Here is a 27376-nt window from a genome sequence, read left to right on the forward strand (position 1 = left end):
TGTGTGACAGGCTAGTCATATGCCTTACCTTGCATGTCCACTCTATCATGTCTAAACCAACCTTTGAAAAATATGAAGCGCAAACATTTCCAAAACAGCTAAAGCCCTGATTCCTGCTCATGCAAATAATATTTTTGTGTGCCTATATTTAAGTAGCCGTGAAGCAAAATCTCTGTTAGACTGACTGTTGGAGAAGCAAGAGAGAAAACAATTGTCCAACTCGTAAGGAACGTAAGGAAGGCATTAGGGATCAGCCTCAGAATGAGGCATGCCTGCTTGAGTATTTAGACCAAGTTAACAAGGCAGTGCAAAGTCTTGGCAATAACAAGAAGATGCAGTTTGAGCGGCAGAAGTGCAAAGGAGTGTACTGTATGTGTGAAGCTTCAGCTGTCAGGTACACTGAAGTTAAAAGGGAACACTTAACATGTCACACTAACCATTATCTCCACAGATGTTGATGAAACTGAGTGCTTCCTGTCCCCCAGAATCGTTTTCAAACGATCCTGATCCTGCTCTCTTCAATAACCAGCCGTTTTCACACCCCCTTATGTTTCACTAACTTTATCTCACTAAGCTACCAACCAGAGAACATCTTATAGCTTGCACCCTGCTTACGGTATCATTTTTTTCTCCCTCCCTCAAATATTTCGGTCCATCTTATATTTCCTCTGTTTATGTTACCATTCTTATGTACCCCCCCCCCCGTTTTCTCCCCAGTTGTATCGGCCAATTACCCCACTCTTCTGAGCCACCCCGGTCGCTGCTCCACCCCCTCAGCCGATCCGGGGAGGGCTGCAGACTACCACATGCCTCTTCCGATACATGTGGAGTCGCCAGCCGCTTCTTTTCACCAGACAGTGAAGAGTTTCGCCAGGGGGATGTAGCGCATGGGAGGATCACGCTATCACCCCCAGTTCCCCCCAATCGAATGGGTGATCCCCGTGTTGGTAGGCAACGGAATAGACCGCTACGCCACCCGGACACCCCCATTTCTATATATCTTAACGTGTTTTCTGTCTGGTTTCTTCTCCCCTTCTGTTTTTTGACACCTTCCTAACCTTGAGCTTTCCCATCTCCTCATGCAAGGGCATAACTTTGGTTTGAGAAGTTGGGGGGGGGGTCTGGGGGGTCCTCCCCTCCCCCAGAATTTTTTTTCCTGATTCTAATCCAATGTCCTGCGTTTCTACGTATATTTCGGGGCTGCAGTGACCAATACAAAATCTGGGGAATAATTAAATTGGTCATCATGCTAAATTCTGCCAAACAAAAATACGCATAAGAAAAAGCTGTCTTACTTTCTGTATATGTTAATGAATATTTAATATTTTAAATGGACTTGTCATTGGATTTACAGACATCAAACAGATAATATTCATATTCAGATAATATTCAGATATAATTCAATAACAATGTCCTGCAATTTTTTTTTAATTCATGAAAAATATAAAAGAAAAAACTTTTTTGACTGGTAGGAACATATCTTTATTAAATCAGTGATGATGATGTTACTGATTACTTTCAAATTGATTGATTGACTGAGTTTTTTAACAAATCATTGACAATAGCCTATATGACAGCTAAGCATGAGTTTTGAATATATCACCTAACCCTTTATACAGCACATATTACCTACCTGCAACTCAGTGCTGCTTCTCCCTGCCTCACCCTCCCTGTCTTCCATAGGCACCTCCACCTCATCTGATCTGCGATATGAAAGCAGAGTGGAGTTATCCTATTGAGCCCATGGAGTGTGAGTCTAACATTAAAGTAAACTAGCAGCAAGAGACTGCTTTTCATACATTGTTGAAGAATACTTGCTGCGGTTTAAGGTGGACTTATTTTCAAGTTAGGTTGATAGAAAAATCATGCTGTTTTGCAACCACCTTAAATATTTAGTTTGTCAAATCCCTTTTTACTACTGACCATTTTGCTGCCAGCCAACGTTAGTAATAGTAACAATGTTACCTAGCAAGAGTGCATCGATGTTGGCTCAGTCAACGTTAGCCCAGCATCGACAGGTCTATACAGAAAATATGATTATCCTGGGTTAAATTACTGAATAGGCGTCTGGAAAGTCAGAAAGAAAGACACTTTATTTGTCATTGTAAGCGAGCATATAACAAAATTCATCCTCTGCATCTAACTCATCCTACGGTGTAGGAGCAGTGGGGAGCTGCAGCACCCAGGGACCAACTCCAGTTCTTTTGCCATGCCTTGGTCAGGGGCACAGACAGGAGTATTAGCCCTAACGTACATGTCTTTATAGTGGGAGGAAACCAGAGCACCCCAAGGAAACCCACGCAGACATGGGGAGAACATATAAACTCCACACAGAAAGGACCTGGGGTTTGAACCCAGGACCTTCTTGCTGCGAGGCAACAGTGCTAACCACGGGGTCACTGTGCTGCCCAACCAACTCACATTTCCTTTCTTTCTTTTCTTCTCCACTCCAAAGAAAGACATTAAATTTAACTGCTAGTGTTGGCATTTAGTTTTTATGAATTCTGCCAATAGCTCATTCAGTGAGCAATTTTTCAAGTGCCCATGCGTGGAACACATCCACGTCCACAGACACCAAAATGTACTATAGAACCATGTAGGTAGGCTGTCTGTGTCTGCTAGTCATCTGTGGCAATTTTTTTGGACCATATCAGGGCCTTACAATCAGCTGCTCAATTCACATTCTCAGCCAGAATCTGATGGCTGGCCATACAGTAGCGTATTATGCACATTTTTGCGGTTAAAAAAAAGAAGATAAAAAGAGTTTGAAAGTGAGGGGTTGGGGGGTGACACAAATGGTATTTTGAAAAGGGGGGAGTATACTCCTCCTGTCCCCAGTGGAAATTATACCCCAGTCCTCATGTCATGTCCATTTCAACTCTTGGCTAGCCTTGAGTCAGGTATGTTTTTTCTGTTGTTTATGATTGCTGCACATTCCCACAACACTGACAGCTTAGGATGTTTTAATTGCTCATATGGCCAAGCTCTGGAGGATCCACATTTGCAAATGCTGGGGCTTCGATGTATTTTTTTGAGAAGTCTCTTAAAGTGCGTTCATGCATGCAGCCTTTAATGTTAATTTAACATCCCTTTGCTGTTAAGGGATCATGTGTCATGGATAGGGAGCTGGTACCAATATGATGGTAAATCGGTTATGACAATTTGACAACTCAAGACCTAGAAACCAAAACACTGAAGTTCCATATCAGTGGGCGTCTGGCTAGCATAGCAGTCTAGTTTGAATCCCTGTGTCACCTCCGGCTTGGTCGGGTGTCCCCACAGACACAATTGGCAGTCTGCGGGTGGGAAGCCGGATGTGGGTATGTGTCCTGGTCAGTGCACTAACACCTCCTCTGGTCGGTCAGGGGAACTGAGGGGAATAGCGTGATCCTCCCACATGCTACATCCCCTTGGCGAAACTCCTCACTGTCAGGTGAAAAGAAGCGGCTGGCGACTCCACATGTATCGGAGGAAGCATGTGGTAGTCTGCAGCCCTCCCTGGCTCGACAGAGGGGGTGGAGCAGTGACCAGGATGGCTTGGAAGGGTGGGGTAATTGGCCAGTTACAATTGGTGAGGAAAAGGGGGAAAAAAGTTCCATATCAGCAAATGTATGAACAAAGGCATTACATTACCGCTATTAACAAGCACAATGCTAGAACATTTTGACATACAACGCTTTTTTGTCGATGTATATATTGACCAATCACAAGGTTCTCGGGGGGGGTATTCCGTGCCATCTAAAGTGTTCAAAACATATTGCACAAGAGATTCTATCTTTCATTCATTCAATGTGCTTTCGGGAAATGAGTATGTTGTCACAATCTGTAAGTTAACTTTTGGTAAAAATGGCAAATTGGACAGACTCTGAGATAAAGGAGCTCCTTAACATTAGAGCAAACAAAGAGATTAGTCAGTAGCACTGAACCAAGTATCTTCACCCACCATTTTCAAACACTCCAGTAACTGTGGCAAGACTTAAGTGGTATTGGTGGTTGTGTGTCAATAGTCACAGCATGTTGAAATAACACCAAGGCATTGATTGTGTAAACAACAAACACTGCTGCCTTTACCAGAAAATTGCCCACAGTTTATTCTGTTAATGTTTGAGAATGTATGCATGAAAGTGCCTTTAGCAAAAGCAGCAAACCATGATGGGCCCTTGGCTAAAGCATAAGTTGAGCACTCTCAGCTGAAGAAGAGGAGGCTGGCAGACACAGGGCCTCTGGAGAGCAAGTGATGATGATTGGTCTTGACAATTGGCGTCTTGAAGCTTCACCACAATAATTAGCGTGCTGAATGCAACAGTTTCCCTTACATGTTGGTTTTTAGTGATGGTTTATTGATCCCTCAGGGCAAGTTCTCATTTTGCTTGCCCTCGTCCATGAGGAGGTCAGAGTGTGGGGTCACCTACAAAGCAGTGCCCCCAGAGCCTACTTGCTGAGGGCCATTCATTGGGGTATATTCCTGTTTTCACAGGAACTCACACCTGAGTCTTTGAGTTGAAGGACGCTCCCTGCTCATCACACCAGCCTGCTGACCACATGTAGTGTTATTTTCGTGGATCTCAAGACAAATCAGTTGGGATAATGTAAACGTGTTTGCCACTGATGCACAAATGTCAGGCTTTATCTAGCACATATTAAAGTGCAGGTGCTTCAACAATCCAGTTCAAACTGGATCAGTCATAATTACATACAATAGTATGAAAGGGCTTGGGTCAGAAACATATCCCTTCTTATTATCTTGCTGGCTTACGTTCTTAGCAAGCATTTTGTTTTCTGTTAATGGTTAGCATTGGTGTGAGTCAGTAGTGCAAGATCACAGGGAATTTTGATGTTACCATTGTAACACTATGAGAGAGTCATGTGATCAAAATGTGTTGTGGCATGGGCATCACCAGTAGATGTGGTAATATCACTTACATAGCCTCTCTGTGACAATTATTTAAAGTTAAAATCCTGAAGATTGCCATCTTTTTTTTCACTTACTGAACCCTAAGGTGATAAGGGGTGACTGCAGCGGTGTTTGGAGCACTTCAAATCCAGACCCCGAGATATATTAAAAATGAAACAGAGTTACCAGTACTGTTACATGGGTGCCTACCCCAACGCCAAACTAAAATACATGGTTGAACCTGGGTTTTAGAAATTAATGATGTAGTATGAGCTTGTTCTGCCATGAGCCTTGTAGTGCCGCATTATGTAATAACGCCGCATTATGTAATAATGTAATACATTTTCACATCATTATGTAATAACGCCACGTTTTTTTCAAATCAAGACATAAATTTTGGTGGTTTATTACATAATGCACCAAATTATTAAATTTTCTTCATAAAAAAGTGTAACATCCACATTTTGTAATAAGTTGTTACATATTGCACCGGTTATTACAAAATGCGGATGTTACACTTTTTTATGAAGAAAATGTAATAATTTGGTGCATTATGTAATAAACCACCAAAATGTATGTCTTGATTTGAAAAAAACGTGGCGTTATTACATAATGATGTGAAAATGTATTACATTATTACATAATGCGGCGTTATTACATAATGTGGCGCTACAAGCCTCAAAAACTTTACTTGTTCTTCAAACCTGTTGCTACCTACCTTCCTGTCATCTTCTGCATTTGGCCACTATGCTAAAGATGTAAAAGGCATAGCGCTTTTAATGACATGTCCTACCTTAAAATGAGTAACTACGGAGGGATTCATGATTTGGATATTTGTAGGTAGTTGTTGTCATAAATGCACCAGCAACAGAAAGTACTAGAAAGGGCAGTCGTTTACATGCACATCTTCAGGATTGTAGAATAACTTTGAGGCCAAGTCAAGGTGTAGCAAGTACTCAAGATTACTCGAGATCAGCTTGGGTAAGGCCAGGGAATGGTTAAGGTCGGGCAGAAGATTTAGGTAACAGGTAAAACAATGTTTTAAAGAGGTAACAATTTTCTTCTGCATTTCTTGTGCTGAGAACATGCTGGTATGATATTATTGATTGCCCTCATGGTGAATTCAATACAAAATGAGATGAATCCCACAACCAAATTGTGGGAGAACATCTATGCTTTTCTCTCTTCCAGAGGAAAACACTTTAAGACCAACTCTCTCCAAATTGCCTTCTTAGTATAGGTGTTTTAGAGAAACCAAGAAACCATGTGGTGTAGGTGACACATGTGTGGTCCAGCATGTTAAAACAATAAAAAATGAGCCAAGCAGAAAGGCGACACGCCTGTGTTAGCCGACTGAAATTTGTGGTTGGACTTGTTAGAAGCTGGGGCATATACAGCACTGTCATCTTTAAAACTACACCTCTTTTCTTATCCTTTTACAAAATGTGAGTGAGTGGAGACAGGCGAAAATGAAACAAGTGCTTAATTACTCTTCACAAGTGTTTTGTGCAGGTAAAGACTGCCACTGTTTTTATGTGTACATATCCCCAAAGTGATATTAACACAACTCCTTAAACATTAAATTCTAGTGCTGCACTAAACTACTGTGGAATTAAACAGAGCTATTTCCACAGCTCCATGAGAATATATTTTTGGTGATCACTTACTCAAACGGCGGCATGGTGGCGCAGTGGTTAGCGTGGTTGCCTCACAGCAAGAAGGTCCTGGATTCAAAACCCAGGGTCGTCCAACCTTGGGGGTCACCCCAGGTTGTCCTCTGTGTGGAGTTTGCAAGTTCTCCCTGTGTCTGCGTGGGTTTCCTCCGGGTGTTCCGGTTTCCTCCTGCAGTCCAGACATGTAGGTCAGGTGAATTGGCCACACTAAATTGTCGCTAGGTGTGAATGTGTCGGCCCTGTGATGGACTGGCGGCCTGTCCAGGGTGTCTCCCCGCTTGTCACCCAATGACTGTTGGGTTAGGCTCCAGCATCCCCGTGACCCTGAGTAGGATAAGCGGCTTGGATAATGGATGGAATTACTCAAATGCTAATATATACTATAAGTCTAGTAGCAGCAGTGTAGCCTGTTAGTTAGAGTTTGTACATCCTTGACTCAAAGCCCCGTAATCTGAGGTGTCCACCTTGTTCAAGTTTCCATGTGAAAGACACTGAATACTTTCCACCTTTAGGGGTTGCTGCTCTCTGGTTGGCCCCTGACCTCTCATTGTCCTGTGAAGACCAGGCAGCATAAACAAAAAATCTCCTCTTAAGGAACAAAACTAAAAGCCCTTTCAAAACCTAACATACCGAAAAAACTGTACCTGTCTTGTAGGTGCTGTAAATGTAACAGGAGTGCTCATACAAGATGTTTTGTTGTAACCTGTTTCGCCTGCATCGCACCTTCCCATATTCCTCTGTTTTGTTTGTCTTCTTTGCCTCATTCCCAACGCCTTCATTCCCCCCCTGAAACAGTAAACAGCTACTTCACTAAGCTGTAAAAAAAAAGAAATAGGCAAACTGCAGCCCCCTGCCTGCTTAACCGCCCACACACTTCCTCCTCATATCCTCTGTGTGTGTATTGCTGTGTGTCAGGCTCTCAAACCTGTGACACTCCTGAAGGCCCTGTCAGCACCACCCTATTAGACACCACAGACATCATCACCCTGAAAGATGTCAAACCATTGACACTGTTATTCGATCATTAACTGCGTAGCTACAACAGTGTTGCGGTGGAAACAACCCTTTTTGTGTTTTGTGTGAGCCCTAAAAGGTAAAATTCAGGATCAGATCTTCAGTGAGAATCGCAAAACCCAATCATGATGTCGTTTCTAATGGAAAATGAATTGAAGCAAAACTTTTTTAGGGGGGGAGGGGTGAGTTTCCCGTGTCTTTGAGTGCATGAAGGAAGGGAATAATAAGAAGGAGAAGGCGGAGTTGATTCTGGGAGCTGTCACTGTTTTCAGCAGCGGCTCTGTCTCTGTTTGACACCCATGGCCAAAATGACTGAGGTGAATGTTGAAGGATGCACTGATTTGACAGACCATCCTGATGGCAGCATTTAGGCACAGGGAGAGCTTACAAAACATTGTACGGTTTACTATTTCAAAGTGCACAGAATTCCCTTTTGTGTTCCTATAATTAAGAAAAAATTCCCCTGTTTATCTGGGAGGAAAGTACGCCATGCGAGGTGTTGTGATCATAAGTTGTCTTCATAACCTATTGCTGATGTAGTCACACAAATCATACTGAGTTTTTCTTTTTTTCCTATTCGAATATTTTTTTGGCTTCTAATTCCTATGACTATTTGATTTCTTTCTCCACAGGCGATTTATGGCATCGGTTTAATATGATCATAAATGGTCAAGGGTTGGCACCTCTCTGTCAACAAGTGTGTTCAGATTCTTTGTTCTCTGACCAGACTTTGAGTTCGCCAGCATCAAGTGGCTGCTGACTCTGACCAGTTTTGATTTGACCCGCCATCTTAATCCACCACAATGATTCCCCTCAAGAACGGTAATCACAGTTAACTCTCTTGCAGTGGGATCAGTGAAAATACTAAAAGGTTTTGTCGCTTTCTGACAGATCTACACATTAACCAAAGACAGCAGGTCTTTAGAGTTTCGATCAGTTTAGATAATTTATCTCAGTGATGATGGAACATTCACACCCCCAGACTCGTACAGGAGCATGCAATATTTCACCAGTCCATTAGCATAACAAACACTTATTTTAGGTAAGTGTCAACTTGGCAAAGCACAACCCAAACCTAAAATAAGCCCTGTGCCAATGTTATCTAAGGAATGCACTAAGTAGTGATAATAGGCGGCGGTGTCTGGAGGGAAGTTGTCCTTGCAACATATGCATCGGATAAGATCTTTACGTCAGCAAGTAAAATGTGCATTTCTAAGACTTAACATATCCACACCTGAGGTCCATCATCCAGTATTTTCAACATCAAAAATTCCCAGTGTGAAAACAAAAGCAGAACCCAAAGTTACCATAACTTCATTTATTTAATAATTTGTCTCAAGTTAAAGTCTAAACCCTTGCTGTCATCGACCATTAATGGCAGGTCATAATGTGTGTCTGCCATATGAAGTCCTTAAACCAACATCTGCAAACTATGCTATTTTATAGCATTTCCAATTTTATCTAACGTTTTCGGTGCAAGATGAAAATGATTTAAGTGCAAGCAAATTGAACCAACATAACTTATTTGGACAGCAAGTCCAGACCATCGAAAGTACAGGCTCTTCTTGTGGGGGCAAAGCTTCTGAACTCATTTTCAGTAAATGAGGATGTTGTCTATTCCTGTATGGTCAAATGGGTAGAATTTGGAAAAACAAAAAACTCTGCCGGGACAAGGATTCCTTTTCCCAGGAGGCCTAACATGCCAAAAATACATGAACTCCCAGTGTGGTGAGACTTTGGAGAGACGCATCCATCGAATGGCAGATGTTAGTTGTTGATGTCTTTTTTTCTATACATGAACCATGAAATAAGTTTCAAAATGTTTGCAACCATGTCAGTAAAACCCTGACTGTTTTTGCAGAATCTGGAGGGACTCGTTCACATTCAGCAAAACAATCAAGCAGCCCCTAAAGGGGCGAGTGTTTGGGTCAATCTTGGTCGAAGCTCTTTTTTTCCTGTGGACAAGGACCCACATTGAGCCAGCCTGCTGTGTGTGGGACTGGAATGCTGGGTCTATGGTTCAACATGGTCCGCTCCCCGCCTGTTCCCAACCAGCCACCCATACAGTGCTCATCCTGCCCAGCCCTCCTCTCCACATGACCGCTCTGTAGTGGAGACGGTGACCACTGTCCCCTCCTGTGAACCCAATCTTAAGTTTAGGGAAAGAAGAGACACCACACAGCATTGCCTTGCTGCCGATTCACAGCGTGGCAGCTCTATTTAAAGGCCGGAGTGTAGTCACTTTTCTACCAGATACTTCCTTGGATCTGTTTTCAATTGAGGCGTAAGCGTGAAGAACTGGCTGTTTTATAAAGATGCGATAATGAAAGCAGTATAAGGACTATGGCATGACGAATAAGCCCTTTAACTTGTTGCACACTTTAAAGGAATGGCACTTTAAGTTGACACAACAAGAAAGTTGAATTCTACCACTCGGAACATACGGCCTGGTTCGTGCTCTCCTAAAATCAATCATACGGATTCAGGCTGGTTTTGGCCTCCCAGAATGGTGAGTGGGTTTGCTTATTTCTCCAAATTTCCCTTTGCGTTCAATTTCTGCTGTTTTTGCAAAGCAGATATTCATTGCTCTTGGCAATATAATGAAGCCAAACCACACTAGTACGGTATTTTATTTTCTGAAGACCAATTCTTGTATTCAATCGGTGGTTTTACTCAGAATCTGCGAGGGGCCAAATGTTCAATCCCGAAACATTAAAAAGTACTGGAAATGTATTTTTACCCAGTGACTCTGCAGTTATGGAGACCACAGACAGTGAGGTCAGCAGACAATGAAATCTTTGTCTGGGACCAGTTACAATAACTCAGATTGAGTTTAGATTACATATGCACTTATTTATTCCACATCTAAATAGGCTAAAATTATAGCTGAAAGTCAAATTATGAGATATACTGGTAGATCAAGTAAGTGTTTAATGGCATAGGCCTTTGCAATGGACATATGTTTTTGCTCATTTGGCAAGGCAACTCAGGCTAATATTGAGTAATAGGATAGCGGTATAGGATAGTAATCCCTCCTTTCCTGAACATAGCTCAATGCAGTGCTGCTTTTGTATTATTGCCACATGATTTGTTAACCCCTTGACTTTGATAGTGAGACGTTGCTAAATGACAAGATGACTCATGCGCAGGAATGGACACCACATAAGATATAAAGGGGGAAATCAAGCGGCTGTAACATACATGCAAGTGCCCACTCATGCTCAAGGATACACGCATGCACACACACACACACACACATGCACGCATGCACACACATGCACATACACACATGCATACACATGCACATATGCACATGCACACACATGCACATACACACATGAACACACACATACATGCATGTACGCACATGCACACACACACACTCACAAACACACACAACCACATCCGTACGCGCACAAACATTCAAATCACCCCCTCATTCTGCCCGCACACATATGCAAAGAATGAGTCCAAGAGTAGCAGGGAATTTGGAACGGACACCCAAGCAATTTTCTCTTCACAGTCCTTACACGCTGGAGCCACGGGGCGGTGGTTATTTTACCCGGCATGTGACACGGTGCTGAGACAGAGGTGTTCTTTGTTTGGTGCACCTAGAACCAGCACATTCTCTGCAGCAACACAACAGGAAACCCCACTGGGCAGCTCAAGTTTCAGCCTAGACATGAAAAGAGCTGTCCAGCCCAGCAAGAAAATTAGCCAGAGTTGCTCCCAAGCCCGCCATCTGCCGAAGAACTCTGTATTTCTGTGACACCTGTAGTCTACAGGTATTTAGCGGAAAAAGTACCTGTGATGCCCATTGTTCTTCCGTTCCATTGACAGTGTCAGGCAACTGCTCTACCAACAAATAAATGAATAAATAAAACCTGTACAGGCTTTTAAGGGCAGAACTTCACAATGTTATGTGCTCTAAGAAATTTTGGAACAGCAGGATGTTTGAAGTAGTAGAGTGATTAGGGAGTGACGAAGAAGGACAGGATTAGGAATGCGTATATTAGAGGGTCAGCTCAGGTTGGAAGGTTTGGAGACAAAGCAAGAGAGGCAAGATTGAGATGGCTTGGACATGTGCAGAGGAGAGATGCTGGGTATATTGGGAGAAGGATGCTGAATATGGAGCTTCCAGGGAAGAGGAAAAGAGGAAGGCCAAAGGGGAGGTTTATGGATGTGGTGAGAGAGGACATGCAGGTGGCTGGTGTGACAGAGGAAGATGCAGAGGACAGGAAGAGATGGAAATGGATGATCCGCTGTGACGACCCCTAACGGGAGCAGCCGAAAGTAGTAGTAGTAGTCGTAGGATGTTTGAATTACTTTGATGTCAAAGAGCGTTAACTACACTGTAACTACACAAGTCGTTGCATGAGAAATTTCTTAAATCCCTCAGTGGTGAGAGCATGGTGCAGTCTAGGGAGCAGGAAGTACCTGCTGTAACCTGTAAGGCTCAATAACAATACTGCACACTTTCCCTCTCAGGCTTCATTTGCTATCATGGCCATTCATGGCAGAATGAAAATGATCGCTCTTAGTACCATGGTGCTTGACATGGTACTTAGTTGTCCACTGTGAGTACTTTGACTGAATTGCTTGATTGGGCACATTAGACATCTCACCTAATTTGTATGGTGATCCACAGAGGAGCATGGTAACAGGCTGACTGACCATGTAGTGGAACATACTGGCTTTGCATTTCATGGTGATGACCACTGATCTATAATAAAATCTGGATTGATAACATGATGATAGTAATGTTACTAAGATTGAGACCAATGGCAGTTCCTCGGCAGCCATATTTGTATTCCTTAAAAACTCAATCAAGTCTGGGGTTTCTGTCTGCTTATCGCTATGACTAGATGTGCATTAGACAGCTGCAAGGCTACATTTAAAAGAAAAATGGCGAGAAAACAGTTGATAGCAACATTAGAAGAAATGTATGCATGCTCAATAATCCAGTTAAGGGAATAACAGAAACGTGAATCAGTTCATCTGGACACGACATTTATTGACAGATACGTTTCATCACTCATCTAAGTGACCTCTCCAGTCTAAACTGGCTGCAGGTGTCCCCTCCCTTATAAACAATACAGCTGCATAACGCCCGAAACCAACGATTGGTTTCATATGCAAATATGGCCGTAACCATTAACTAGAGTTTCAATGGCCATGCGTACTATTCATAGAGGATTGGTTGCAATCACAACATTATAAGATGAAGACAGATAGAGATTTACCCCCCCCCCCCCGCTGTTGGAGGATGGTCGTTCCCTCTTCACACAGATGGCCTCTTTGACTCCCCGTGCAAATCAGCGTTCCTCTTTATCAAGGATGTGCACATACGTCATCTATGTTAACAAGGAACGACCATCCCTGAACTGGGGGGGCTAAGAGTACATCTGTCGCCATCTTACAACGCTGTGGTTGCAACCGATCCCCAATTCTCTGTGAATACTACACATGCATGGTCATTGAAACTCTAGTTAATGGTCGCGGCCATATTTGCATATGAAACCAATCGTTGGTTTCGGTCGTTATGCAGCTGTATTGTTTATAAGGGTGGGGATACCTGCAGCCAGTTGAGACTGAAGAGGTCACTTAGATGAGTGAGGAAACATTTCTCCCAACTAAACGTTGTGTCCAGATGAACTGATTCAACTTTCGGTGAGTTAGAAGAAATGATAATTCATCATATGTTTGGGGTTGCAATGCTTTTTTTGATGTTTAATGGTTGTTAATTGCATATTTTGAAATCTAATGGTATTAACGGCACATGGTATTTAGCACATTCATAATGGCAACTTACAAAAAAGAGAGGCAATATCAAGAGTGGCATGAATGCTTACCTAATGGGAAAGAAGTTGCTGGTGATAGTGATAACCATCCACTTATATGTCTGTTACCACACATCTGATGCAGGGAACATAAAGATCATCGTCAAGTCAGAGTTTATTATAGATCAGTAGTTATGAGCCTGTGCTTATGTGTATGGCCAATACAATGATTATGCCTACAGTTTATCATATAAATCATGTAAAAATGAGCAGGAACGCTCTTCTCTTTTCTTCTCTTCTACAACTAATAAAAGCAACATGTATTGGTTGATGATGCTAGTATTTCAAACTGCTGAGGTCCATGACCAGATTCTGGTTCACTATGACTGCAGTGAGCTGTGCCAAGACTGCAGTTAAAGACACCCCCCCCCCCCAACACACACACACACTCTAGCTAGCTAGCTAGTGTAAACTACTAATAATACACGCTAGTCCCTAGCTAATGGATCTGACCCTTTAGCCGAGCGGTTAGTGATGTCGCCTTGTGGTGCAGTACACCTCGTATCGAATCCCGCACCGGGCAAGAAAATATTCGGTTACATTGGTGGCAGCGGTGGGATCCGGAAATGTGCAGATCCTCAGAAGTCTCTTCGGAGCGCGGGAAGAACAAAGCGCGAGGGCGCGCTTCCGGGGAGGGTGACGACTGTAAACTACTAATAAGACACGTTAGTCCCTAGCTAAAGGGTAGCCGAGCGGTTCGTGATGTCGCCTTGTGGTGTAGTACACCCCGTATCGAATCCCGTACCGGGCAAGAAAATAATCGGGTACAATAGCTATCTATCTACCATGCATAGCACGACTGACTGACTCACCCACTTGGTCCCAAATCCTTCTTTTCTGTCATTCATCCCCGCAAATAGCTCCCTGTTTCTCATAATTATGTAACCCCAGCATTTTCAGGGCAAATTGAAGTGACCAAAAAAGAAAAAGTCAGACTTTGTTAGTCACAGCGTTGCCTGCTCCGCCCTGCCTCTGTCCTACAACACAGCTGCTGGGAGTGGAGCGGTTTGATCTGTTATCGTGGCGTCTCGGCGTGAGAGGTTTTAGAAAACTGCGGAACTCGAGCAGACCGGTGTGGGATCACGTGAGTGACTCACTTCCTTTGTTGGGAGTTGTGCTGTTTGCGTGTATTGATCCTGTAATGCCCGTTAAGCCTTTAATAAAGACAGGGTACGGTGGCCAAAACCTACTCCGTGACACAGGGCGGCCGCTGCTTGCTGGATTATACGCGTGTGTGTATGCAGGGGTGTATGTGCGCACGTGTGTCTCATTTTGCAACTACCTGCTAATTACACTCCTCAGCAAACATGAAATCTGTTGCCATGCCACCGCAGGATATCATTAACTAAAAGGATTAGAGTGTGGTCTAGGCGCAGGGCGGCGGCGGCGGCGGTGGTGGTGGATGGGGGGGGGCTGTCCGCGGCTTTGCCCGATTGAAATTGGACTAATCTAAATGGGATACATCAATAAAACAGCGGAATAAAGTTGTGGGCACTTAAGAGCGTCAGCCTCTCTCACTCAGGCTCAAAATAGTGGAGAGAGTCACTGGCTGGCAGCCAGCCAATAAATTAGAAGATAAGAAATATTATTCCACTGGCAGACCGGGGGCCTGCAGCTATTTAAAAGAGGACGGTTTATTGATAATTGAATTACTTGGAGAAAAAAAAAAGACAAGGCAAGAATAGAAGGCTTGGAGGCAGATCAATAAGGAGATACTGTGGTGGATAACATTGCGGTGGAAGCAACAGAGACGCTGTGTGTGTGTGTGTGTGTGTGTGTGTGTGTGTGTGTGTGTGTGTGTGTGTGTGTGTGTGATTGCTTAGCCATATTCAGGACAGAGTGTTTCGGCAGTGTTATTTGACGTCACTTGACACGACGTTATTCTCCCCAGCAGTATCTCAGATTCAAAAGTAAGACGGACAACAGCGTCCCTTTCTTTTTGTGATGACTGAATGTGTGTTTGGCTGCAGGTGCTGTGTGGGACTCGGTGAGCCTCGCACAGAATGGCGACTCCTCAGAGCAGCTCGAGACAGAGTAGTTCCCTCTCGTCATCTCCAATGAGGTAGGAGGCAAAACATACTCTGCAAGAAATACCTATCTTCATATGTCCTTTAATACTGTAGCGAATGCGGGGGGGGGGCACTCCGGGAGACCGTCGTCAAAGCCGGGACGCGAACCTGTGTCTCCCACTGCGCAAGCGACAACGTTAGCCAGTCGACTAAAGGGTCCGATATGTTAGGCAAGAACCAACGTATCTACTTATCCATGCACGTTACACTACCCCTCCTCCTTCGGGAAGCGCGTCCCCGCGTTTAAGCACATCAGCTCCCTCACGCCTCTGGGCGCATACACTTCCGATGGCCGTATGGTCTCACCATCCCACTTCTGACACCAATGTAGTGAATTCAGGGGGGCAGCCCGGGTACCGCCACAGCCGGGACGCGAACCCGTGTCTCTCACTCCGCAAGCGACAACGTTGCGCCTACTGCGGGCGGATCGTCCCGGCGAAATGTTGACAATGTTGAGCGACGTTGAGTTTATCGTCAAATCACATTTCGGTACCATCAACATTCATCAACATCCTCTGCCAATCGTAACACCCATATCTTCCCCCTATCTTCCCCTCATGAAGATTTGACCAATCAGTTCAGAGGCAGGCGAGGGATGTTGATGCGGGCGTTGAGGTGAACATACAACACGTAGCCTATACGATCGACAGTCTCAATTCGTTCGAGCTGTCAAATATATAAATCCAGTTTTCATAACGGTGGGTATTATCTTCCTCTCATGAACTGAACATCCAACGCGAAGCCTATACGATCGACAGTCTCAATTCGTTCGAGCTGTCACATATATAACTCCAGTTTGCCGTAGCATTGAACGCCAGCTGTGTACGGTACAGTACAGTACAGCAAGGTTATGAAGAGCTACATATTGCTCATGGTAAGCAATACTTTTCACGACATGATATATCTATTAATTTTGGTTATTGGAGGGGCTGCTCTCATACTGATGGGCTGCACACCATCTCTCACACGGTCCCTATTTAGAAGCGTAGCCCCGTTGTGACGGATGTGTCGTGTTACGTATATTGACCCACTCCATAGCTAGAGATGCTAGGTGAAAACGTAGTAGTGACCTACGGTCAATTTCTCCCACATTATATAGCGGTTTATTATGGATATGTGCACATTAGAGGATGTAACTGAAAGTATGAATCATTACAACAATTCTGGTATGGTGTCGTGTCGATTTATTCAGCTATTCTATCATAAAACTAGGCTACAATTTCGCTAGCTTGCTTGCCGTTGCATTGAACGCTAGCTGTGTACGGCACGGTATATATGTGTATTGTAAATAGTTACAGCCTACTGCCTGTGACGTCATTGTCAGCTCTGGAAACCTAGGTTTTTTTTAAGGCAGCTTATACGACGGTCGCCAGATCGAATCCCCTCCGAAGTGTAAAAAACATAAAAGTTTTCTGACGTCGTTTCGACAGCTAACAACGCATTTATCAGAAAGATGCGGTTGGAAACAGTCATACTTTTCCTTTCTTTCTCTCCTTTTTCTCCCCCTTCTCTTCCTCCCTTTCTTTTCTTCTCCCCCCTTCTTCCCCTTTCTTCCCCATCTTTACCTGGACGAATGTCCCCCAGCCTAAGCGCAGTCGACTAAAGGGTCCGACCTGTTAGTCACCGTGTCTACTTATCCATGCACGTTACAACTCCCAAATGAAAATATTTTACGGTACAGGACATATCACATGTAATGTTACCCACTCTAAAGCAATGCAAGTTAAACCTGCTTCACCAGGCATTCGTGGACACACACACACACACACACACACACACACACACACACACACACACACACACACACACACACACACACACACACACACACACACACACACACACACACACACACACACACACACACACAGAGTTCAGAGGAAGGTCAGCTGAATGTAATTTGCTGAGCGTTTCCAACTATTTTGTCAGGTCTTGAATGAACATGTCAGTCATTTCCCTCAACGTGTCCTATCAGAATCCAGCCACATGCTCTTAGTCTTTGTTTTAAGATATTTCAGGGATCCACAAAGATATTCTTCTCTCAGTGGAGTGATATTTTTGACATCTAAACTACATTATAGCAATACCAGTATTGCACATTCAAAGAAACATACAGCAGAAAGATTTATCATGGAAACATTTTGCATCAAAGAAAGGTGAATCAGTTAGTCTGGACACAATGTTTATTGAAAGAGAAACATTTCGTCACTCATGTAGGTGACCTCTTCAGTCTACACTGACTGCAGGTATCCCCACACTTATAAACAATACAGTGGCATAACGACCGAAACCAACGATTGGTTCCATATGGAAATTGCTGTGACCATTAACTAGCATCACAATGGCCATGTGTACTAGTCACAGAGGACTGGGGAATGATTGCAATCACAGCATATATATATAGAGTACATTGAGCACAAAACAAGCTTGTTCTGCCATCTAACAACTTTGAACTATAATATATATATATATATATATATAATCACTGGATTATATATGTGTGTGTGTGTGTGTAAATTCTTTATGAAACAGTACAAGCCTGTTTCATGCTATATATATACACACACACACACACACACACACACACACACACACACACACACACACACACACACACACATATATATATGTATATATATATATATATATATAATTGTAACTGTTTACTAAACCTCAAGAGTCCAAGCCGGCATATCCTGCGACAGTGTATGTGTGACATCAAAAAACAAAGAAAGCGTCCCAATGAAGAGTTTGGGATTGCTCTTTAAATAGGGAGTAGCTGTGTCATACTGATACTGTCATTTTACTGAGAAATACATGTGAGAACTATGAGGGCCATGCACACATCAAATACACACACACAAACACAATGCTGATAATGATAGCTGTGATAGAAATAACCCTTCTCCGCAAATGGGTTCCCAAAAATGCACCGTCCTTTGGCCCCTATCTCCCTCTGATAATGCCCTGTAATAGTGACAATACGCAGCAAACTGTGATGTCAGAGGAATTCTCATAGAAACAGGGAATAATGTTTACAGTGGAGATGAACAGCAGTGATTTTGTTATTCATACTGGGGTGATTGCAATGGGGTGACTGCATCACGACATATGGCTGGTAACAGTATTATAATGCTGTGAGAATGTGTGGCATCTGTTGTTTGTTTTTCAGTAATCGCTGTACTGGAAACACACACACACACACACACACACACACACACACACACACACACACACACACATGATTACACAAGGAATATAAAAATATTTTAATTTACATTGAAATCCTTCACTAACGTCCACATTAGTACAAGAAAGCCAGGAGAAAAAAAAGAATAGCCAATAAGCCTCTGAAGATCTGTCAGCCACATGCTCAAACTGCGACCAACAAAGTCTGCACATACCAGGCAATCTGAAACTCAAGGAGACAAAAAGCATGGCTGCCCCCGCACTGCCAAGCTGGCAGTAATAGCTGACACTAAGCAGCAACCTGCCAGCTGACCTGCGGTGCTCCTCTGCAGAGACCCATTGTGTGAAGGGCCCTCACCGCTAGCCTGTGGCCTTGCCTTCTAAATATACAGTAAGAATTACATCTGGCAGTAGCATCACAGTTGTGTGTGGTGTAGAATGCTCCAACTCTCTTAACTTTTTCCCCCAATTTTTGTTTTAACTTTACATGAGGGTTAACGTTGTTTATGTCCCAAGTCAAAACTAGTTGTGTCTTAAAAATGGATTGGTTTCCATTTGAAAATACTGTGCCGTGCCCCCCCCCCCACCCGCCGATTCCTCAACATTTCTGTTTTTGGAGGCACTAGGATGTTGTCTGATTGCATCTGAGCCTGAAAATGACAAGTCTACAGATACAAGTCAGTAAGGCTCCAATATAAAATGATGTAAATGAGTCAAATGCTGGCACATCACATCTGCGAAGAAAAAAGGTCTCCTCCCGAACATCTTGGGTGTTGGTAGAAATGGTTGAGAATGTCTTAGAGTTGTTCTCATTTTGTTTAAATATTCATGCTATGATGGCTTTGTGTTTACCCGTCATTACAGACCATCGAAGAGGACATGCGTCGTCAGTGAATATCAAGTCAATAATGCAACTGTGCCATACATAGGCAAATAGACATGCACATACACAAATAGAAGCATAGTCACAACAACTCATAACCCCACACATAAAAAGGCACACAGACACACACACACAAGCACAAATATGAATGCAGACACACAAATACGATCCCTGTCCTGCCCATCCTGCCCAGCTCGCTCTCTCTCTCTCTCTCTCTCTCTCTCTCTCTCTCTCTCTCTCTCTCTCTCTCTCTCTCTCTCTCTCTCTCTCTCTCTCTCTCTCTCTCTCTCTCTCTCTCTCTCTCTCTCTCTCTCTCTCTCTCTCTCTCTCTCACACGCACATTATAAAGGTCAATTAACCAGCATGTTGTGCTGTATAGTGACTACCATGGGAACTTGTGGCTGTGATTGTCCAGACAAGCTGACTTGGTAAATCAGTGGCATCTATCAATGATGCGTTCTGCTCAGAGCGCTCCAGATGTTTTCTCAACTGCGTGTCTGCATGAATCCCATCTGCGTCTCTGTCGCAGCCTGCTCTGAGCCAACCGTGCACATGCGCGGCTCACATCTGCAGTTGCGTCAGATCGGCAGCGACGGAGTACATTTCACATACATAAAGCAAGGTTCTCGAGGTCCCTTCCAAACCTTGGTGCTTTTCTGGTTGAGTTCAGTATGTACATAGACACATTGGCCCTTATGACGAACAAAAAAAGTGAATGCACACTGTCATATTATAAAGAACTAAGTTTCATTGACTTTATTTAGGTTATTGTTTATTTATCATGTTCAGATACTTTATCTTTAAATGTAAGTTAAATAATTGGTTTACTTTGCATTTTCATTAATAGAAATGAAAATTATATAAAAATGTATATTTCACTCAACAGCTGAATGTCTGAAAATTGCTGATAGTATGTTGATAACGTTAAAAAAACCCCAAAAACAAACAAACAAAAAACCCCCAAAGCATTATGTATTCGGGTATGAGTCTTGAACGTAAATGAGAAGTCGATTGTCTTTTGCAAGCCAGCAAATCCTTCACTGCTGATCTCAGCACAGGACAACTGGAGGAACCAAAAATAATAACCTCTGTCTTCATTTTCTCAGGCTTAGGGTTAGACTAAAATAGTTGCATGGCAAACCCTGTCTTTTGGAAAGTGCAAGTTCATATTAGACTTGGTGGCTTTCATGCAAGAGTTCCCCTAGGAGGCTGCACATCTACAGACTGAAAAACAAACCATTTTTATTAGGTAGATTTTTTTCAGCTTGAGCGCTGCATATTAACAACTTTTTTTTTGTTGTTGTACATATTTCCTATTCAATCGAATTGGGTGCTGCTTAAAAGTCTTATAATGGCAGGGAAAACGTTGGTTTTCTGTTCGTGTGTGTGTGCTTGTATCTGTCCGCCGCTAATCTCGCATACTACTGGGCCGTGTCAGCCTAATAATATTTGTGCACAGTTATGACTGTATGATCAAGGACCTTTCGTGGTTGTGGTGATTCCAAACCTTTGAAAAACCTGTTTTATAGTACCGCAATTGAGTGCTAACTCCTCATCTGGTTTGTCGCCAAGTCGGAGCACTGGAGAAGGGGAGACACGCCTGGGGGAGACCTGCACTCTACCGAGTGCACTCCTCTAGTTTCATTTATTATGAGTTATTTGGCCTTTTAAAGAGTTGATTTACTGGCTGTGTGTGAACCATATGTTTTGCAATTATAAACTATTCTTCTGTCAGTTTCTGTGTGTGTGTGTGTGTGTAGCAGCACATATTTGAGTTCATTAGCTCCATGTATGTGTCTGTACTGTGAGTGACTAGGAGGAACGAGCAGGGTCACAGACAGAGAGAGAGAGAGAGAGAGAGAGAGAGCGAGAGAGTACATAATGGAGAGAAATGGGAGAGGGAGAAATGGAGGGCAACATGTATTGAGAAAGAGCAAGAGAGATAAAGAAAGACAGATTTAGAGATGGATGCGAGACAAGCAAAGCAGAGAGAGAGAGAGTAAGGAAGATAAAAAGCGACAGAATTCACGTGCTACGTTGCAGGTAAATCTGCTCCTGGCTGCACGTGTAGGTCCATCAGTGTTTGGAAGGAGAGTATGGAGAGACATCTGGAAGTCAGATGGTTGACCCTGTAGCTATGATACCATTGTACCAGACAGAGGCCATGGTATCCCCTTACCGTGCGCTACCTCAGGAGGACGGACTCCAGCACAAGCCACGTGAACCCAGCAAATCAAAACGTGAGCTACACACTTAAAATTGACCTTCGCCATATGCTTTTAACATCATCCCAGTTCACCTCTCACCTCCCCATCCAATGAGGTAGCGTGACATAAGAAACCTTCCCTGACGTTTTTAGTGGAGCCCATGTCGTTATGTCAAAGCCAATGTGTGGGCAAATCTATTTGAATCTATTCAGTGTTTTGAGCACAACAGGAATACATTAACATTCAGTTTAGTGTTTCTGTACATGTATCCTCATATTGGAGTCTTTGTGGGACAAGCGTCTCCTTGTTTCTCCTCAGAGCCCTTCCAAAGCCGCAACAGCCCGGTATTCAAACTGTAGCAGCTCATTCTGCCCATGTTTCCATTCACTCTGTGCACTCGGACTGTGATCCTCTTGTGGCTTTTCAGAAAGATTTCCATTGATTCATATGTGACAGCATGCATTAGACGGCAACATTCATGAAAGCCAGACGCTGGGTGACAGTGACGTCTGGCTTGTATGCCACGATGCTCTGTGATGTCCCTATCACAATGCTTTGACCATAGTACTCTGGACTGGATTTTATTGCTTTGGCATTTCATTGCAGTCAGGGTCCAAAGCTGGAAACAGTACGTCAGCTAACATGTGTTCAGAGCTATGCCTTTTTTTTTTCCAAGCAAGCAGTTAGTCTTGTGAATTCATACTGAAGTCCATTAAAGACTTTATTTCTTGCCATATAGCGGAGGCTGTTGGTACTGTTAGTTCTTTGATTTTTAACATGGATAGTTTGGTAGAAGGGACTGAACCACAGAGCCCCCATATAGTACCTGTGCATTGAGCACCACAGGAGACCCTTGTGTCATTTTTTTCACCCCTTTTTTCTCTCCAATTGTATCCGGACAATTCCCACTCTTCCGAGCCATCCCGGTCACTGCTCCACCCCCTCTGCTGATCCGGGATGGGCTGAAGACTACCACATGTCTCCTCCGATACATGTGGAGTCGTCAGCCTCTTCTTTTTCACCTGACAGTGAGGAGTTTTGCCAGGGAGATGTAGCGCATGGGAGGATCATGCTATTCCCCCCAGTTCCCCCTCCCCCCCAAACAGGCACCCCGACTGACCAGAGGAGGTGCTAGTGCAGCGGCTAGGACACATACCCACATCCGGCTTCCCACCCACAGTCATGGCCAATTGTGTCTGCAGGGACGCCTGACCAAGACGAAGGCAACACGGGGATTCAAACCGACGATCCCCATGCTGGCAGGTGACGGAATAGACCGTCACGTCACCCATATGCCCCAGTTCTTTGATTTTTGATATGGATAGCTTGGTAGAAGGGACTGAACCAAAGAGCCCCCACACACTTGTGCATTGAGCTCCACAGGAGAACCTTGTGTAATGTTTATTCAAAGCAGCAGTGAACTATTGTAGTATTGTAAATTATTGTATTGGATCATCAGTGATGGACAAGCCATCTGCCATGGTGGGCTAGTGCTGGAAAGGCCATCTGATCATGGGCTGTTTAAGCCACTCAGAATGGATTATTACATTGATCTAAAAAAAAAAAGGAAAAGCGAGGAAAAGAAAAAAAATAATTTGTCTTTGATCATTTTTATTCCGAATAATGTATTTTAGTTGCCCAAACTACTTAATATCGGCCCTAAATACTGTGGCTGTGCCGTATTCTTTTCATGTGTTGGTGAAGCTGTTTTATTGTATTGTACTGTGGTTAAATGTCTAGTCTGTGTATTTGTGCTGAATGTGCCTTTAATTTACTAGCGCAGCGCATCAAGCCGTAACCTCCGTTTAATGCTCTGCCAGTCCGAGACTGTGTTCATTGCCACTGGTGTGAAATGCAACAATTATTTATGTGTGTTTGCATTTTTTATACACTACCGTTCAAAAGTTTGGGATCACCCAAACAATTTTGTGTTTTCCATGAAAAGTCACACTTATTCACCACCATATGTTGTGAAATGAATAGAAAATAGAGTCAAGACATTGACAAGGTTAGAAATAATGATTTGTATTTGAAATAAGATTTTTTTTACATCAAACTTTGCTTTCGTCAAAGAATCCTCCATTTGCAGCAATTACAGCATTGCAGACCTTTGGCATTCTAGCTGTTAATTTGTTGAGGTAATCTGGAGAAATTGCACCCCACGCTTCCAGAAGCAGCTCCCACAAGTTGGATTGGTTGGATGGGCACTTCTTTGAGCAGATTGAGTTTCTGGAGCATCACATTTGTGGGGTCAATTAAACGCTCAAAATGGCCAGAAAAAGAGAACTTTCATCTGAAACTCGACAGTCTATTCTTGTTCTTAGAAATGAAGGCTATTCCATGCGAGAAATTGCTAAGAAATTGAAGATTTCCTACACCGGTGTGTACTACTCCCTTCAGAGGACAGCACAAACAGGCTCTAACAGGTACTATTTAATGAAGATGCCAGTTGGGGACCTGTGAGGCGTCTGTTTCTCAAACTAGAGACTCTAATGTACTTATCTTCTTGCTCAGTTGTGCAACGCGGCCTCCCACTTCTTTTTCTACTCTGGTTAGAGCCTGTTTGTGCTGTCCTCTGAAGGGAGTAGTACACACCGGTGTAGGAAATCTTCAATTTCTTAGCAATTTCTCGCATGGAATAGCCTTCATTTCTAAGAACAAGAATAGACTGTCGAGTTTCAGATGAAAGTTCTCTTTTTCTGGCCATTTTGAGCGTTTAATTGACCCCACAAATGTGATGCTCCAGAAACTCAATCTGCTCAAAGAAGTGCCCATCCAACCAATCCAACTTGTGGGAGCTGCTTCTGGAAGCGTGGGGTGCAATTTCTCCAGATTACCTCAACAAATTAACAGCTAGAATGCCAAAGGTCTGCAATGCTGTAATTGCTGCAAATGGAGGATTCTTTGACGAAAGCAAAGTTTGATGTAAAAAAAATCTTATTTCAAATACAAATCATTATTTCTAACCTTGTCAATGTCTTGACTCTATTTTCTATTCATTTCACAACATATGGTGGTGAATAAGTGTGACTTTTCATGGAAAACACAAAATTGTTTGGGTGATCCCAAACTTTTGAACGGTAGTGTAGTTTTTATCCCAAGCTTTTTATGTTTAAAAAACTGGTTTAGAAATAGGGCTCGGTGTATGTCACAAACACCAGGGCTGTTTTTTGGATCCCACTCTGCCTGTCACTGTGTGTCATACCAAGTAAAGAGACAGAAAGCCCCTGTAATATTCACTATCCACCCTGCTGAAGTGTCCTTGAGCAAGACCCTGAATTCATACCAGCTCCAGCTAGGCTGCGCTGTAGCTAACACCGTGCTCTCACCTACCTGTGGAGCCAGACAGAGACAGTTCCCCCCTCAGCTTGTGTTAACAGTACCACAACAACATGATGAGACGTTTCACATTGTGCATTCATAGACTACTTTGTTGTAGAGAGAAGCTCAGAGTGAATCACTGGAAGCCTCTAGTGTTGTGTATAACGGTGCCTATTATGGTCAGCCACCCATGAGAACAAATTAGTTCCTGCTGTAATAAGAGTAACAAATTAGTTCCTCCAATAACTTAGCCATACTTGAGTGGCAACAGGTGCTCTGTTTAGCACCGCTGGGTTTAAAATCTGTCCGTTTACCGCACACAACTAGCAAGTGGCACGTCAAAACACACCACTCCATGCACCGGCGGCTGATATTTCAAAACGTAAGCAAAGATGTGACTGTCACTGAGGTGGACATGATGTTTGTTCTCTCTGTTAGTTTTCTCTGTGATACAAATGAGTGACCCGCAAGGAGCTAATGCTAAGACATGGATGCTAATCTTCACGCCAATACGCTCATCCACAAAGGAAAACTGCTGTTTGGTCTCAAGCAAAATGGCTCGAACATGGTGACAAAGTATTGCATTTGCGATCTACATGTAAGGTGCAGCAAGCATGCTATCTATCTATCTATCTATCTATCTATCTATCTATCTATCTATCTATCTATCTATCTATCTATCTATCTATCTATCTATCTATCTATCTATCTATCTATCTATCTATCTATCTATCTATCTATCTATCTATCTATCTATCTATCTATCTATCTATCTATCTATCTATCTATCTATCTATCTATCTATCTATCTATCTATCTATCTATCTATCTATCTATCTATCTATCTATCCGTTTCCTGCCTGGGTCCTGCAGTCAGGTGAAACTTTTGACAATTTCATGAAAGGAGCTGCTTTTAGTGAGAAGAGAGGTTTTTGTGAGTGACAGAACATTTCCAAATGCAAAAATTGTATCTTTGGGATACTGCATATGGGAAACTTCATACTGAAACTTTTTTTTCCAAATAAATCATCTAATCGAATGGAGGATGTAGGTCTGAACGATTGATGTCTCCATGATGAGTTATGGCTTTGACAGCACTATGTAGGGTATCCCTTTCTGTTACCGCTTACCAGCATATGGTTGGTCCATGGACTATATGTCCTCTATCCTGCATACCACAGCGGGGATTTTCCTCTCTCAAACAATGAATGGCATTATTCACTGTAAAATATGGTTGTCTCGATATCCAAATGGCATCCGTTTTTCCCATTGTTTTCCACCCTAACATTAAGTTGTTCAGCAGACTATAATAATCACTTCTAATATAATTATAAAAACATAACATAACATAGATGTATCAAACGAATCTTTCAATATAACGAAGCTGGTATGTATGTGAAGGTTTGCCAAATTGAATTCCTGCACTGTTTGGGGACTATGTGTACAATATTCCTCTTGCTCTCCAATGCAAACAACAAGGCTTATGGTCTATAGTTTCTGGGTAACTTTAGGGTGCAGAAATTTGATTTAAGTGGATCAGTCAGCTCCATTTTATAGAATATAGTCTATTCTGCAGTATTGCCTCTAGTTAAAATCAACATCTACTTTCATTTTCAGGCAAGTCCAAAATGTGTAAAATTCCACCAAGTTTCTGACTTGTGAAATAACCATCCATCCATCCATCCATCCATCTGTTTATCCAAAACCGCTTATCCTGCTCAAGGTCACGGGGATACTGGAGCCTATCCCAGCAGTCATGGGGGAGGACAGCCTTATTAAATAACTTATTATTATAATAGTTATTATTATTATTACAACTTATTATTATAAGTTATTATGACTTATAATTATTGTGAAATAGTTTTTCAAAAGTAATTATCATGTTGTTCAGTCTTCTCAGACACTGTCACAGTTCCCAGATAACAGACTACTATCAAAGGTATTCCAATGGCAGTCTATGGGACAACATTATGCAATGCATCACGATATGTAAAGCGGCACATAGGATCAGCTTCATTCATTTTCTTGCGTTGTGTATCAAACTGTACTCAGCACTATAAAAAATAGTAAAACAAGGTGAGTAAATGTTTTCATCTAAAGGTTATTAAGATGCAATCTTAAACAGTCCATGTCTTAGCTCTCTGGGAAGGTCTGCTTCTTTGAGTTTACAAAAAAAAGCCTATAGCACATACACTGTTATCATTATAATTTAATTATAAATTCAAGAATAACAAAAAAGAAATCATACTTTTTACAGTGCAACTATAACTACCACAGGGACTTTAC

The 27376-nt window shown here is 42.7% G+C and overlaps 1 protein-coding gene across 3 annotated transcripts in view; it reads left to right on the forward strand.

Annotated features, from left to right (window-relative positions):
- Positions 1-27376, forward strand: part of LOC130114125 (protein inscuteable homolog) — a 92050-nt gene that overhangs the window by 16528 nt on the left and 48146 nt on the right. For 2 of the 3 annotated variants that reach the window (XM_056281897.1, XM_056281895.1), the window contains exon 2: positions 15392-15483. The exons of the other annotated variant lie outside the window; for it this stretch is intronic. In XM_056281897.1, the coding sequence (XP_056137872.1) occupies positions 15425-15483 (59 nt within the window). In that variant the 5' untranslated portion in view covers positions 15392-15424. The remainder of the gene's footprint in view (positions 1-15391; positions 15484-27376) is intronic. 3 annotated transcript variants of the gene reach the window in all.

This window comes from Lampris incognitus, chromosome 6 (genome assembly GCF_029633865.1).
Source record: "Lampris incognitus isolate fLamInc1 chromosome 6, fLamInc1.hap2, whole genome shotgun sequence".
Classification (NCBI taxonomy): domain Eukaryota; kingdom Metazoa; phylum Chordata; class Actinopteri; order Lampriformes; family Lampridae; genus Lampris; species Lampris incognitus.